The 16648-nt window shown below is 38.8% G+C and overlaps 1 protein-coding gene across 3 annotated transcripts in view; it reads left to right on the forward strand.

Annotated features, from left to right (window-relative positions):
- NMNAT2 (nicotinamide nucleotide adenylyltransferase 2) overlaps positions 1-16648 on the forward strand; it is a 199728-nt gene that overhangs the window by 58904 nt on the left and 124176 nt on the right. The window contains exon 1 of one of the 3 annotated variants that reach the window (XM_020984375.2): positions 11728-12446. The exons of the other annotated variants lie outside the window; for them this stretch is intronic. Coding sequence (XP_020840034.1) covers positions 12410-12446 — 37 coding nt within the window. The 5' untranslated portion in view covers positions 11728-12409. Of the gene's footprint in view, positions 1-11727; positions 12447-16648 lie in introns of those variants that run through there. 3 annotated transcript variants of the gene reach the window in all.

Below are 16648 nucleotides of genomic sequence, written 5' to 3' on the forward strand. Positions count from 1 at the left end.
TCTATATCTATATCTATATCTATATCTATATCTATATCTATATCTATCTATATCTATCTATGTCTATCTCTATCTCTATCTCTATCTCTATCTCTATCTCTATCTCTATCTCTATCTCTATCTCTATCTCTATCTCTATCTCTATCTATATCTATATCTATCTATGTCTATATCTATATCTATCTATGTCTATATCTATATCTATATCTATGTCTATGTCTATGTCTATGTCTATGTCTATGTCTATGTCTATGTCTATGTCTATATCTATGTCTATGTCTATATCTATATCTATATCTATACCTATATCTATATATATATCTATATCTATCTATGTCTATATCTATATCTATATCTATATCTATATCTATATCTATATCTATATCTATATCTATATCTATATCTATATATATCTATCTATGTCTATGTCTATGTCTATGTCTATGTCTATATCTATATCTATATCTATATCTATATCTATATCTATATCTATATCTATATCTATATCTATATCTATATCTATATCTATATCTATCTATGTCTATCTCTATCTCTATCTCTATCTCTATCTCTATCTCTATCTCTATCTCTATCTATCTATGTCTATATCTATATCTATCTATGTCTATATCTATATCTATATCTATATCTATGTCTATGTCTATGTCTATGTCTATGTCTATACCTATGTCTATACCTATGTCTATGTCTATGTCTATATCTATGTCTATCTCTATCTCTATCTCTATCTCTATCTCTATCTCTATCTCTATCTCTATCTATCTATGTCTATATCTATATCTATATCTATGTCTATATCTATATCTATGTCTATATCTATATCTATGTCTATATCTATATCTGTATCTATATCTATATCTATATCTATATCTGTCTATACACACACACACAAACATCAGTGTAGATATGTAGTAATATTTTAAAGGCACCTGGGGATAAATTTTCAAGGTCGCAAAGAAGCAAGGATTCCAAAAGAATGGATCGTAGGTGGTTCTTATCAAAAGAAAAGAAGATAAAGGAAAAGAAAAGATAGCTGTGAAGATCTCAGCCACTATTGACCTGTGTTGCAGCTATCCTTGATAATAGCATGAAAAGGAAATACTCAGGCTTTTGTAGATGATTTTCTATAGCAAACCACATCTTTTTAGTTACACAAATTACAGAGTAGTGTAGAGAATAGAAATTCCCGCTGTGTCTATTGATGATTACCAGGAAAAAGCATTTAGTAGAATAAGATGCCACTTTAAAAGCTCTTCTTGAAAGAGGTGTCTCACACAATTGTTAAAGTAATGTAAGATTCTATGACAGATGCAACCATAGAAGAAACTTTGTCAAAGTATGTACAGAGTATTAATATTAAACAAGGTGTCAAACAAGGAGGAATCCTTACCTGTTATAAAGGATGTCCTATGCCAAATCCAAATAGAAGAAAAATTCCCTATCCATAGCAAGATCCTACAAATATTCTTATTTGCAAAGGACATGGTATTAATTGTATACAGAACCTAAACACTATAAAGCACCTTCAGTAAAATCTGTTATTCTAGAGAGGTCAGTTTAACCATTCAAACATGAAAAATGAAGTGGATGAAAAGGGGCAACTAGGTGGTGTAGTGGATAGAGCACCAGCTCTGGAGTCAGGAAGACCTGAGTTCAAATCCAGCCTCAGACACATAACACATATTAACTATGTGACTCTGGGCAAGTCACTTAACCCCAATCACCTTGCAAAAAGAAAAAAGAAAAAATAAAGTTGATGAAAAATAAATATTACCTCTATACCAAGCAGCTATATTAGTCTTTCCTTTTTTCCTTCATTTTTTATTTCCTTCCTTCTTTTTTTCTTTCTATCCTCTATAGCTTGGACAGGCAATGCAGATGGACAATGAGTTTGATGCACAGTTGAATATGAGATCAGTTGATTTGAATTTGGAAATTTGTGATTTCAAGGATCTTGAATTCTCTCTGTGATATCATATTTAATTGACTTCAACACACATGTAAAAAATGGCAAAAAAAAAAAAGGTACAGACAATGATTTCTAAGGTTCTTTCTAGCTCTTACACGGTATGGTTTTCTAAATGAATGACTTAAATCAAGCCATGAAGGATAGGTAGAATTTAAACAGGTTAAGAAAAACATGACAGAGTATTTCAGTCTAGGAAAACATCCTGGACAGAGGTAGTAATTAGTTTGGCTGTAGTGGTAGGCATAGTTCAATAGCAGGACATTCATCTTCTAGAGCAGAGGGTTCATTTGGAAAAATAAGGTTGGATAAGTACATAATCTAGAGTTAGGTTTTTAACCTGGGGTGCATGAGCCTTTTTAAAAAAAGTATTTTGATGACTCTATTTCAATATAATTGCTTTCCTCAGTAATCCTATGTATTTTATCTTATGCATTTAAAAACAGTATTCTGAGAAGAGGTTCAAAGGTTTCACCAAAAAGCCAGTGGGGTCCATGACTCAAAAAAGGTTAAGAACTTCCATTCCAAAGGTTCTTGAAGACCAAGTAAAAGTTGATTGTAATTAACTTGAATGTAAAGAAGAATCTGAGCCTTGGTGAGCCTTAACAATAGGGATCTATTTTATGTTAAGGAAGGGAATAAGATGATAAATGTGGTAATCTAATAAAATTAATCAGAGAAAAGTTTGAATGATGGACTAAAGCAAGGTATAAAATCAGGTAGGAGATTATTGCACTAGGCTTGGATGATAATTAGGCTTGTAATAGGGGGAGAGCAAAGAAAATGTAAAACACTTAGCTAAGTATATAACATCTAGGGCAGTATCTTGCACATTGTAGGACCTTAATAAATCACTGATGATTTAATTTAACAGTGCAAAAGATTGAACTTAGTATCTATTTCAGGAGAATAATAATAAGATTTGGTGGCTGTTTACATAGGGGTTCTTAAGGTCAGTGAATCCAAATTTCTGCTGCCAGATAGCCAACATTTCCATTGTATTATAAGCAGGCAGGTGCTATGTCTCAAAACAGAAGATCCCTTCCCCTGTCCCTTGAATTATAATCCAGACTGTTTCTTTCTGAGCTAGTGGCATACTCATCATCATGGCACTCATAATTAATCCATCGATTGGATGATCTTCTAATGGGCCATGTACACATACAGGCAGAGGACTCACCCATATGATGAATATACATAGGATCATAGAATTTAGGGCTCAGAGGGACCTTAAATATCTGATGCAACTTTCTTATTTTATAGAGGAAGAAACAGGCTCAGAGACATTAAGCAATTTGCCTAAAGTCACACAGGTAGTAAGAGAGCTTAGATTTAAACAAGTCCTCTGACAGTAAATCTGGTGTTTTGACAGTCCCTATAAAGGCCTGCTACACCTTTGGGAACTCTTTTTAGTTAAGACCTGGACTCAAGAAGTCAGGAGTTAAAAAGCAAATAGGTTAAACTGAAGATCTGTATATTAACCCATGATCACCTTAACAGAGAGCAGAGGCCTAAAGTAAAGTGAGAAATACATGTATTTTTTTTAATGTCTAGTGACTGAGGACAGGACAAGAGGCACTGTTTGAAGGAGAGACCATGTGAACACTGGGAGAAGAGATTTGTCATGACGATGAAAAAGAAACAGAGCCTTCATAGAAGGCTCTCTGGCAAGCTCCTTCCTAGCACATTTGGGTGTTTCTCCCCTAAGCAGTTTTCTGTAGTTACTTTCTGGGTAACTGGAAGATTTTTCTCTCCAAGGACTTTCCTTCAGGGGTGAGAGATGGCATGGGGTTGGGCCTTTGCTTAGCTTTTCTCCTCAGGTATCCTTTCTCATCCCATCTAGTACAAGACATGGAAGCCGCCATCTCAGGCTGTACCCGCTTTTAAAAAACGTTTTCATTTTTGGTGTTACTACAATGCAAAGACATGTTATGGAAGTCTAAACTACACCCACAATGAATAACATGAGGCATGCCACCCTAGACTGTAGGCCTTCAAAATAAAATGGCAGCTTTCCAGGCAACTTAAACCTTAAACTTAAACTTTAGACCTTGGCCCAGGCTTCCTTCATGTTAACCCTACAGGCACCTGCTGTCCCCTTTACTTTCTCTGCCCTCTACCACACATTCCAGACCAAAGAGTCTTTTCAGGGCATTTGTTTGTTTTCTAGAAAAACAAAACAAAGCAAAATTAACTTAAACAGACCCAAACAAACAACAGAAGTGATTGTATGTGAAACTGAACTTTTTTTTAAAGTTTATGTTATCTTAATAAATATCAGAATTATTCTTTTATTTTGTACTTTCTAAAATTTTTCTTTTTGTTTTCCAGCTTACTTATGTCAATCAATCAAAAAACATGTATTAGGTCCTTATTATGTGTTAGGCACCATGCTAAGCACTGGGGATAGAAAAGCAAAAAACAGCCCCAGCTCTCAATTCTAATGAGGGAGATAACGTGTAAATAATTAGGTACTTACGTGTTACATACAAAACAATAATAATAGCTAACATTTATATAGTACCTACTACGTGCCAGGCACTGTGCTAAGTGCTTTACAATTATTGGTAGGTGCCATTATTATCATCCCTATTTTATAGACGAGGAAACTAAGGCAAATGGAGGTTAAAGAATTTGCCCAAGATCACACAGCCAGTAAGTGTCTGAGGCTGGATTTAAACTTAGGCCTCCTTGACTCCAGCCCCAGTGTTTATTCACTGCACCATTTTCTTCCCTCAAAGTAAGAAGAGGGGTAATCTTAGGGGGGAAAGTCACTCAGAGTTGGGGGACTGGTAAAGGCCTCCTGCAGAGGGTGGGATTTGAACTTTGTCTTGAAAGAAGCCAAAGAAAGTAAGAGTTAGTGGTCAGGAGGGGGAACATTCCAGGCTCGAGGGAGAGTGAGTGAAAAGTCGCCGTTAGTGTAAATTGCCTTGTTTCTCTGCTTTCTTTTCTCTGCATCACTTCCTATAAGTCTTTCTGCATTTCTTTGTATTTCTTGCTATTTCTTATGGCACAGTAATATTGTGTTGCCACACCAATATAATTTGTTTAACCATTCATTGGGGAATATGTGAGTTGTTTCCATGTTACATATAATAGCACAATCTTTAATGAATGTTTTGTCACTATGAATAATGCTCCTAGGGACATGTCTTTTTTTTTTTAACTGTCAATTAAATAGTTTGGACTTTGCTCTTGTAGTGGCATCATTGAGTCAAAAGGCACAAACAGTTTTTTAGCTCATATTATACAAATTGCCTTCCAAAAGTGTATCAGCTGATAGCTCTACCAGCAAAGTATACCTGTTTTCCCACAGCCCCACTAACAATGAATTTGATTATTCTTAACTATACTTGTCATTTAACCTGAGTCATTTGTCTATAAGACAAAAACATCACAAAAAAAAAATTCAGGTAATCGCAAAGCCATTTAAAAATGCTACTCTGGGGCAGCTAGGTGGCACAGTGGATAGAGCTCCAGTCTTGGAGTCAGGAGGACCTGACACTTACTAGCTGTGTGACCCTGGGCAAGTCACTTAACCCCACATGCCTTACCACAAAAAAAATGTTACTTAGCAATCAGGCGTCACAATCCAATCTTCCTAAACCATACAAAATTTAGTTAACATTTTCTCCAACCAATGTGGCTCATTATCACCCTGGACTTCAAGACTGTCCAGATCCTATTTAGATCAAAAGGAAAACGGTGCCTGTCTTTCTAGAATAGTCTCTTCCCCCCTCTCCCCTTTGTGGTTGTTCTTTCCAGGTTGGAGCTGCAATCTCAGATTCACTTTTAGCCAAAAGCCTCTTGGTTGGTGATTCTCATTTTTCCTCTGTTCATACCAGTGTATTATTAGCCTTAGCCACAGTCTAAGGAGCAGTAAGGGGCTAGGTGGTTCAGTGGATAGAGTGTCAGGCTTGGAGTCAAGAAGAGTCATCTTCATGAGTTCAAATATGGCCTCTGACACTTACTAGTTGTGTGACCCTGGGCAAGTCACTTAACCCCATTTGCCTCAGTTTCCTCATCTCTCAAATGTTCTGGAGAAAGAAATGGCAAACCACTTCAGTATCTTTGCCAAAAAACCCCAAAGGGGGTCATGAAGAGTTGGACACAACTGAAAAACAACTGAACAACAAAAGGAACAGTAATGTCTCCCCCCGCCTCCAGGAGAACATCACAAGATACCACATTATAGGGGTGGATACATGACACACGATGTGAAAGCTAGAGTTTCTCCTTTCCCCGCTTCGTCCCATGACAGACCATGCAGTTATATTTCTCTCATTAATTATCTTGACTCAACTTAAAGCATTACTCATTTTCTTTCTTGTTTCACTTCCCAAATTTTCTGGTTCGTTCTTTCTACTCTTGTGTCTTTTGATTCTGGCACTCCTTTTATTTTCACATTCTCCTAAATCCCCAAGTTCAAGGGACAATAATTTCTCTTATGACTCATTGGTCATGAGAGAAACATGTTCCTTTTCTGTCTGGACCCTGCATATGTTCTAGAGCCACAGAATTAGGGCTGAAAAGGATCCAGAGCCCATCTAGTCCAACCTTTCCCTTAAAAAAAATCCCCTCCACAACATATCTGACAAATGGTCATACAGCCCTTTGCTATAGGTGGAAACTACTTCTCTTCCTGGCCACCTAAATCTCCACTCAATTGGATCCTTCTGGATTACGCCCATAGAAATTTCCTGAATTAGTTTCTTCTCTGTTCTGATCTCTCGGCCTGCATCCAGCCTGTGTCCCTTCAAATAGCCTCACTCATTTTTGCTTTTTGTTTCCAATCTCAAAGAACTCATCTAAATTTTTAATCTTAGCCTTCTATACTCTCATCCTTTAAAAGCCCCACAGTTTTCCTTTCATCTCCACCCCTTGAGTCACTCATCCTACACCCAAACTGGAATCTGGAATGACCATCCCCCTCCACTCAGGGGAGCATCTATCCAGGCCCTAGTTACTGACTGACTGGCTTATAAAAGTCCTCCCAGATTTCACTGAAATTATCCCTTTAATAATTTTTTATGGGCCAAGATAAATTTGGTCTACTCATCTACTCAGTAATTTTGCCCAGGACTGCTTTGACAAGAAAGAAATCTTCAGAGAGGAGCAGGAGAAGCTCCCCATAAACCTAAAATCTGTCAGCATAATTGTGCTAAAGGAGGAGGAGACTTCTACCCAGGGGCCATGAGAGACAGGTGATGGGGTCAGTTTGGATTATATGCTCATAGAAACTCACACTCTGAAGGGACTTCAGAAGCCATCTAATCCAATGTACACCTGAACCAGAATCCCTGCTAAAACTTTCCCAAGTAGTTGGTCTCTATCTTTATATAATGGGAGGCATTTCTGCTTCTCATAGTTTGAATTTTATTGGATTTTATTAGTCCCTTAGTAAGCTTTTTGATCCTGATTTTCTATTTCAATGGAAGGTTTGATGGCACCCTGTCCTGGCAGAAAGATGGACTGAGGGATTTTCAGAATTCAGGTTAGATTGATGACATCAGGAGAAACACTCTTTGGGGCAATGACTTTGGGTCAAATGGTAGAGTTTTTGTCAACCTCCTGGTGGGGAGAGGTATTTCTTTACATTGGAAGGATGGTGAGCTCTCTTTTAGTATTTTATACTTTTGAGATAGCTTGGAATTCTATTAAGAAAAGGACACTTCAATGACCAGAAATAGTGTGGAACCATTCAGGGGATAGAGAACAAAGTGAGAAACCCACAAGGATAACAGTCTGAAAAGACTGGGAATTTACAGAGGAGATTCTATTCCCTGAGCCTAAGGGGAAAGAAGCTGATGGGTTGATCTGATTAGAAAGTTTTTGACTGAAAGAGTTAGCAAAACATCTACGTTGCCTCTTATAGTTGTGTTTCCTACCTGCAGGGAAGTTCAGCTTTTAAAAAAAAAGTCCACATCTATTAAGCATCCACTATACATACAACTCTGTTGGGAGTGGGTAACAAATAAGACATTGCCCCTCCTCTCATGGATTTTACCATCTAATTGGATGATATGACAAAAATGAACATAATGCTAAATGATACATGATGAAAGGTGCTATCCATATTCAGTGAGAGGTTGGGAGGGAATGATTGCTATTGACTGTTATTGGTGTGGGTATCAGAAAATAGCGTTTAAAAGATGCAGCATTTGGGCTAGGCTTTAAACTGTGAGTAGAATTTCCACAGATAAAGCTATATGGGGAGAATGGCTGAACAAGTTATGGTATATGAATGTAATGAAATACTATTGTATTGTAAAAATTATTTCAAAAAAACTTGGGAAGATTTATATGAACTGATGCAAAGTGAAATGAGTAAAACCAGGAGAATAATTTATACAACAACAACAACAACATTGTAAAGACAAACAACTTTGAAAGACTTAGTAACTCTAGTCAACACAATAACCAATCATGATTCCAGAGGGTTCATGATGAAACATGGTACCTCCTTCTCTTGACAGAAGGGTGATGGCCCCAGGGTGCAGATTGAAATACTAATTTTTTTAGACTTATGTGGAGGTTTGTATTGCTTGATTATGCATATTTGTTACAAAGCAATTGTTTTTCTTTCTTTTGCAACAGGGAGCAAGAGAGTTCAATAGTCCCCCTGGTGTGGCTGCATTGGTACTAACAGTGGGATATAGGATAGAACAATGAACCTGGAGTCAGGAAGACAAGTTTGAATTTTGCCTTTGACACTTAGGATCTGGGTGACTTTTGGGTAAATTACTTAATCTCTGGGCCTTACTCATCTGTCAAATGAAGTGATTAGACTACATGTGCTGTAAGCTCTATTATTCTATCACTATAAGCAAATCAATGAACTCTCTGCCTCAGTTTCCTCATCTGTTGGATAACAATACATGTAGTATTTACTTCACAAAGTTGTTGGGGTCCATAAAGTGCTTTTTGTAAACTTTAAAATGCTACAGAGATATCATATATTATCACCATCCATCGTATCACCAATTAATCACAAGAATAAACTGGAGAGCTGTAGCAGCGTTGGTAACCTACACAGAACAAATGGGGAAAATCCCAAGGGTGCCAGATCATTATTGCTTCTTCCTCTCATTCTCCAAAAATGAAAAAAGTTTGGTTTACTCCTTCTTCAAGTTGTCAGGAACCTACCTGATCCTATTTTTTTAAGTGGCCTAATTTTGGCTGTAAGGTAGTCCATTTGGGAGTGCCCCCTCCCACTCTAGATCTCAGCTGCGGCATGGCCTAATGACCTAATGACTGAATGGAAGACTGACAGACGGAGCCTGGTGAGTCCATCGTTGAGTTTGACCTGAATGTCAACCTTGAAGGCTCAGTTTTAGTTTTCTGAAATGACTTCTTCAAAGATGGTGCTCCTCTCCTATTCATTGCCTCAGCCTACAGGAAGCAAGGCTACAGCTCAATAATATTCTGGCTGATTTTTCTCAGCTTCCAAATCCAAACTGACCTTGCGCAGAGAATGAAGGAGGACATCTACCAGAGATCTAAAATAGCAGAGAGAGAAAATGGGGAATCTTCATGAAAATTCCCTGGTCCTCTAAATACTAGTAAATTGTTCGTGTGTTGAGGTGTGTGTGTTCTGGAGGGGTGGGCTGGGAGAGGTAAGGATGTGAGTGTGTTGTTCTCAAGTGTCTATGAAACCACCCCTTTCATCATCTTGGATAGGGCCCTGGACTTGAAGTCAGAAAGACCTGGGTTCAAATCTGATCTCAGACATTTACTGTGCGACTTTCAGCAAGTCACATAACCTCTGTCTACCTCAGTCCCTTCATCTGTAAAAGAAGAAGAATATTAACAGCTATCTCCCAGGATTGTTGTGAGGATTAAATGAGATAACATTTGAAAAGTGTTTAGCACAGTGTCTAGCATACCATTTTCAAAAATTTCATAATTTCTTATAGCACAATTGAATTTCATTGTATTCATATACTGTAATTTGTTCAACCACCCTCCAGTTGGTAGTTACCTCTTTAGTTTCTTGTTCTTTGCCACTATGAAAAGAACTACTATAAATATTTTTGTATCTGTTGGTCCTTTAGCTCTTTCTTTGATTTCTTGGGAGTGTAGTAGTGGTATTTTGGGGGTCAAAGGCTACATTCAGTTTAGTAACTTTTGTGCCATATTTCCAGATTACTTTCCAAAATGGCTAGACCAATTCATGGTTTCATGAGCATTCTCCCTTCTAATTTTGGTTGCATTGTTTTTGTTTGTGCAAAAGCTTTCTTAATTTCATGTAATCAAAACTGCCTGTTTTCTCTTCTGTGCTCCTCTCTAACAAAGGTTCAGTCATGAACCCTTTTACTACCCATAGAACTGAAACATTATGTCTTCCTTGCTCCTCTAGTGACATTGAATCCTGTGAAAAACCTGACATACCTAGCTTTGCAGTTAACTCAGTCAATCATCTGATTTAGAGCTAAAAAAAAAAGGACCTGTCCCACAGAAAAAAGGATCAGACTTGTTCTCCTTGGCCCCAGAGGGCAGAACCAGCATCTACGGGAGAAGGTGCCAAGAGACAGATTTAGGTTTGCTATAAGGGAAAAACTTCCTAATAATGAGTGCTAACACAAGGTAGAATGGGGTGCTGTCCCAGGAGGCAGTGGTAGATCCCATTTGTCACCTGCCCTTGACCCTATCTGAGCCTTCTCTTACTGTATTCCCTTCCTCTTTATGTACTGCTACTCACTGCCTTTTAGGGATATGCTCATGCTTAAACCCACTCACCAATCCAGCCTCCACACACTTATACTATTTCCTATGCCTGGACTCTCCCTCCTTGGAGGCCTTCAAGCAAAGACTAGATAAGCCCTTATCAGGTTTATTGAAGAAAAGATTCTCTTTCAAGTAGGCAGAGGATTAGAGGAATCCCAGGGTTTCTTTTAACTTGAAAATGCAGCAACTAGAGTGAGCGCTTCATTTTGCAGATGAGGAAATTGAGTTCCACAGATGAGACATGACTTAGTAGCAGGGTGCAGAGACAAGTGTCCACCCCAGGTCCTCTACTTCCAGACTCAGTAATTCTTCTGCTACTCCATGCAAAGCACAGACTTTACAGACCAGCATTTTGGCAGTGGCAGCTTCTTTGGGATACGCCCTGTGGGTGAAGCTCCGCAGGAGCAGTATGATTGCTATGACTTCCCCTAGGAAATATACCTTCCTGTTGTCTTGGCTGTCTCTTACACATCCAGCTGATAAAGTTCTTTTGCAGAAAGTCCAAGTCAAACATATTCTTTCTCTTTCTAATATCTAGCCCCCTTTAAATTCAGATATAAAAGATGCATCTAATCTCTGCCCTTAACTCCCCATATATGGACAAGTCTTGCTTCCCAGACTGGCCCTGGTTTCCCAGCCTTCTTTGGATTGCATTGTTATTTTTTTGCTGCTGCTTCAGTGCCAACAGCACTCTGTGAAAACATGCAAAGACACAGCCCTTGTTTGCCCCAGAGCCTCACTGGGTAAGTTAAACAGGCAATAATGTGCAGGCATCAAATACACCAGAGAAGGCATTTAAAAATCTCAGCGGGGGCATGCAACGAAAGCAGTTTAAAAGTCTTTTTCTTTGTTTTTTGCCTTCAGCATCCAGGCTGACAGAGACATGCCCTTCCTCTTCCCTGTTGGTATGACCATTTAAGGTTGCCTGACCGGTCCCTCTGTAGGCAGACAAAAGGGCTGAGCTCTTAGATGGGAGCTGGATTTGGCTTTCCCTTACTTACTTCTCCCAGGCACCCAGCAGACAGCAAGCAGGCATATGGGGCACTCACGACCGAACACTGCTGATCAGTAATATAAGAAGACCACCGTCTGTGGCACGGTTTCAAATGTATGATTAAGTTTAAGAACAGCAGAACTCTCATTCCTTTGGGGAAATCATGTAATCTCTGGAAGTGGCTCCATATGGGAGCAATTCTAGGTAGCAGAAGTTACTTATTTGGCTCTGGTCTCTTCACTACCTAAGAATTTATCATTATTATGTACAAGGATAAAGATAAGGGCTGGAATTGTGACTATATATTCCTAGATGAGAAAACTCCTACCAGTGCAGGTAAATTAGACCTTTGCTATAAGACCTTACAGTCTTAAGAGAGTAGCCTAAAATACTGAAAGGTTAAGTGATTTGTCCAGTGTTATACAATAAAAGTCTGAGGTGATATTTGAACCCGGGTTCTCCTGGCTTTCAAGACTAACTTTCTATCCACTACCCCATTCATCCTCTCATTACTATTGGTAAAGAGTGTAGAATTCTGTATAAAATTATTAGACTGTGCAGTTAGTTGACTTTTTCTTCCAAGTGGGTAAGATGAGTAAAGTTTTAGATGTATTTCATCTTGGGCTAAGAGTGTAATTTAGAAGCCAAAAAGCACAGATAAAGAGGCCAGCAAGGTGTGATGGAAAGAGCTCTGGATTCAAATGCTGACTCTTCTAATAGCTGCTCACAGAGCCTTGGGTAAGTCATTGAACCTCTCTGGGCCTCTCTTTCCTTACCTGTAAAAGGAGGGGGTTGGATTAGATGACTTCTAAGATGTCTTCCAATTCTGGTATTTTGTGACTTCTGAGGTCCCCTTTGGCTCTAAATCTATGATTTCAGTGGTCATCCAATCCAAGCCCTACCCAAAACATGAACCTGTATATCACATTGCCAATAAATAATCTTAATCCTAAGGGTGTGGGGCAGGGGTGGAGTAGAGGGGAGGGAACAGAAAAGAGAGAGAGAGAGAGAGAGAGAGAGAGAGAGAGAGAGAGAGGGAGAGAATACTCTAAGACAATATATGGTGGTATGTGAGATACCATGTGTGACCTTGCTGTGACATTATGTTTGACATTGTGTGGTATAGTCCATGTGACTAGAATAAGAGTAAGAAAATAGCTAGCATTTTTATTGTACTTTAGGGTTTGCAAAGCACTTTGCAAACTAGCCCAATACACTTATTACATACTATCTCAGCAAGGAACAGCTTTCATCTCTGGAGCCAGCAAAAAAATATTTGGATGGTGAAAATGCAAAAAGATCCAAAGGGCCTCCAAGCCTGAAAATATTTTAAAATCTAAGAAGTTATATATTTTAAGATGGAAAATAGGATAGACAAGAGTAAATGAGTTCTTCATAGGTGAGATACAATCTCAGCTCAACAAAAGAGAGAATGATTTTACCAGGGTAGTTTGCTCTTAATAGTCTCTAAGGTTGCAGGTGCTGAACGTCAAGAGATACATGGGGCAAGGGCTGGCTTTCCCTATATGTTAGTGGCTCTGGAGCCTCCCATCAGCCATGCAAAAATTCATGCTGTCTCCCTTGACCCGATCTCCTGAGTTCTACTTTTCTCTTTTCTCAGTCTCTCCATGCTTATGCAATGTTGCTGGTTCAGAGGTCTCTCAGCCAATCAGGACTTGTGTCCCTCCTAACTTTCCTATTACTGTTGAGGGCACCACCAAACTCCCAATCACCCGGGTTTGCAATCTAGGTGTCACCTTCAACTCCTAATTCTTTCTTCTCCTCTCTTTTCAATTTGTTGTCAAGGTCTGTAGATTTTACCTTTGTAATATATCATACATACGTACAGATAGATCGCACACACACACACACACACACACATCCACTTCTCTCCTCTGACGCTGCTACCACCTTGGCGCAGGTCTTCATCACCTCCCACTTAGACTATTGTTGCAACCTGCTGCTGGGTCTTCCTGCCTCAGGTCTCTCTCTATTCTAGTTTATTCTCCACTCAACTGTCAAAGTATTCTTCCTAAAGCACAGGTCTGACCAAGTCACCTTCTCACCAAATCAACTCCAGTGGCTCTGTCACCTCTGGGATCAAATATAAAATTCTTTGTTTTGCTTTCAAAGCCCTTCATAATCTCCGCCCAACTCCCCATCTTCCTAGCTTTCTTTCCCCTTATTCCCCAACCCCCACATTCCCGCACACATTCTGTGATCCAGTGACGCTGGCTTCCTTGCTGTTCCTTGTACGAAACTCTTCTGACTCTGAGCATTGTTATGTTCTGTCCTCCATGCCTAGAACTCTCTCCCTCCTTTTCACCATCTCCTGCCTTCCTTCAAGTCCTAGGTAATATTCTACCTTCTACAGGAAACTTTTCTCAATACCCCTTAATCCCCTTCTGTGGATTATTTCCAATTTGTCTTGAATATAGCTTATTTGTATATAGTTGTTTGCATGTTGTTCCCCACCTCCCATTAGATTGTGAGTTCCTTGAGAGCAGAGAGTATCTTTTACCTTTCTTTGTATCCCCAGCATTATCCCCCAGCAAGTGCCTTGTATATAGTAGGACCTTAATAAATATGTACTGACTATCACAGGGACCTCCTTCAGGGAACAACCTTACCCACCTGGGGCTGGATTGAATAATACACAAAGACTATTCTGTGGGAAGATTGGATACAGGGAGCCCACATTTGATTCAGTGTTTGCGTTATTTCCTTTTCACAAAGCTCTAGCCTGAGATCAAGATGCCCATTCCTGACCTGAAATATGAGACTTTGCTCTGGTCTAAGTAGATGAAAGAGTAAAGACTGAAACAGTTCATGTCAAAAATTCAATAAAGTGAGAAGAACTGGCATTGATACCGTATTTTCAAAGTACTTTGCCCACATTAGCTCAATGGAGCCCATAATGGTTCCATAAGGTGAGTGGTATTATCTTCATATTTGCGTGTGACAAAACTGAGGTTCAGAGAAGCTGTTACTTGCTGGAATTTGAACCCAGATTTTTTTCAAAAGTAGATTTTTATTGATATCTCTTGTTTTATATCATTTACATTTCTCCTTGTATTCTTCCTCCTACCTCTTCCCAGAGAGCCATTTGGGATGATTTTTTTTTCAACAAGTAAGAAAAGAAGAATATCCATTGAAACCAATGGGGCCATTAACAAAACTGATGCTAGATATTGTGTTCCACCTCTGTGAATTGTCACCTCTGTAAAGGAGAAGGGACAGTGGCTTCTCTTTGGGGCAAAGCTTGTTCTTAATAATTTTGGAAAATTCCATTTTTATTGTTTTGCGGTGGTGGTTCTTTATGGTTCCATTGTTACATATTGTTTTCTTGGTTTTACTTCCTTCACTATGCATCAGTTAATGTAATTTCTTTATTCATTATGTTCAGGTTTTTCTTACAGTCAAGTCAAGAAGCATTTATTAAGCGCTTACTATGTTCCAGGCACTGTGCAAGTGTGGGTTTACAGAGAAAAGCAAAAACAGCCTCTGAGAAGGGTTCAGCAAGCCCACACACCAGAGGTTCTAGTCCTCCCTGAACACCTCATTCACCCCAAGACACTGGTCACATTTCTAGAGCACTTCGAGGTTTACAAAGTTCTTTCCTCACAAAAATCCTAAAGAGATAGCAAATGCAAATATAATTTCCATTTTGTGGATTAAAAAGTAGAAACTCCAGGCTCCAAGCAAAACTTTGCCAAGTCAAATCAAATTACCAGATGCTAAGTGGCCTACCACTGTTCCAGGCTCTAGGGGAACACATAGAAGGAAAAGATATGGTTTTCTGCTCTTGAGCAACTGGAAATCTATTTGGAGAGATGGTATGTATGTACATTGAACAACAATAGAGTAATATAAGGCAATTTCATATATAGTCAAGTGCTAGATTGTACAGTATAGACTTGAACTATGAAAGGTGTTTATAGAGGAAGAGATCATTATCAATTTGTTAGGGAAGGCTCCATAGAGGAGGTGAGACTTGAAATTGGTTTTGAAGGATGAGGAAGATTTGGGTTTCCAGATGGGAGAGAGCATATGTTCTGGGCTGGGCCTGACTCGGCCCAGGTTTTGGTATTAAAACAAAATGAATATGTTTGCTATTGGAAAAAAAGGAGATACTCATAGGTCATTCAACAGTTAACAAAAGGAGATTTAACCATAGAAGGAGAAAGATATTCAACAAGAACACTTTGAGTTGATTTAGCTAAATGAATCTCCCCACAGAGTTGCCCATCATGATCCCCTAGGCACACATCAGAGCACCCTGGAACTCTTTGGACCACTTTGCATTCAGGAGACAAGGAAGGCATATCAACAGTCTGAGCTTTTATTCTCCTGAGCCAATCAAGTGTTGAGAATGTTTTCAATACCTTTTAAGGAAAAACTAGCCTGACTTACCTGGGGGAAGGGGTTAAGATATTGCTTTTACCACAGCTTAGTACAATGAAAAAGGTATTAGATTTGGAATCAAAGGTTTTGGTTTTAAGTCATGGTTTCATTATCCTGTGTGACTTTTGATGAGACATTTGACCTTTCTGGGCCTCAGTTCCCTCATCTGCAAAATGAGGTTGCTGAGCTAAATGAAGTTTAAGGTCCTTTCCAGATCTATGTCTGTGATCCTACATTAGCTGATGTCTGTATCTGACTTTAAGTTTTATCAAGTGCTTTTCTCACTACAACTCTGTGAAATAAAATAGGGAGAGAACATTCCAAGAAAGGAAAACACTAAGTGCAAAGTCAAGGAGGTAGGAATGGACATGATGGGTAGAGCAGACAAGTAGGAGACTGGTTCAATGAAACAAAATGTTGGATTTTTTTTTTGAGAGTAATGGGAGGTAAGATTAGAAAGAGAAATTGGGGTCAAGTGCTGTCAAATTGAGAAGGGACCTATGAAATCCTTAGTCTAAGCCTCTCATTTTACAGAT

The sequence above is a fragment of the Phascolarctos cinereus genome, unplaced genomic scaffold (assembly GCF_003287225.1).
Source record: "Phascolarctos cinereus isolate Bilbo 61053 unplaced genomic scaffold, phaCin_HiC Scaffold_5;HRSCAF=322, whole genome shotgun sequence".
Lineage (NCBI taxonomy): Eukaryota > Metazoa > Chordata > Mammalia > Diprotodontia > Phascolarctidae > Phascolarctos > Phascolarctos cinereus.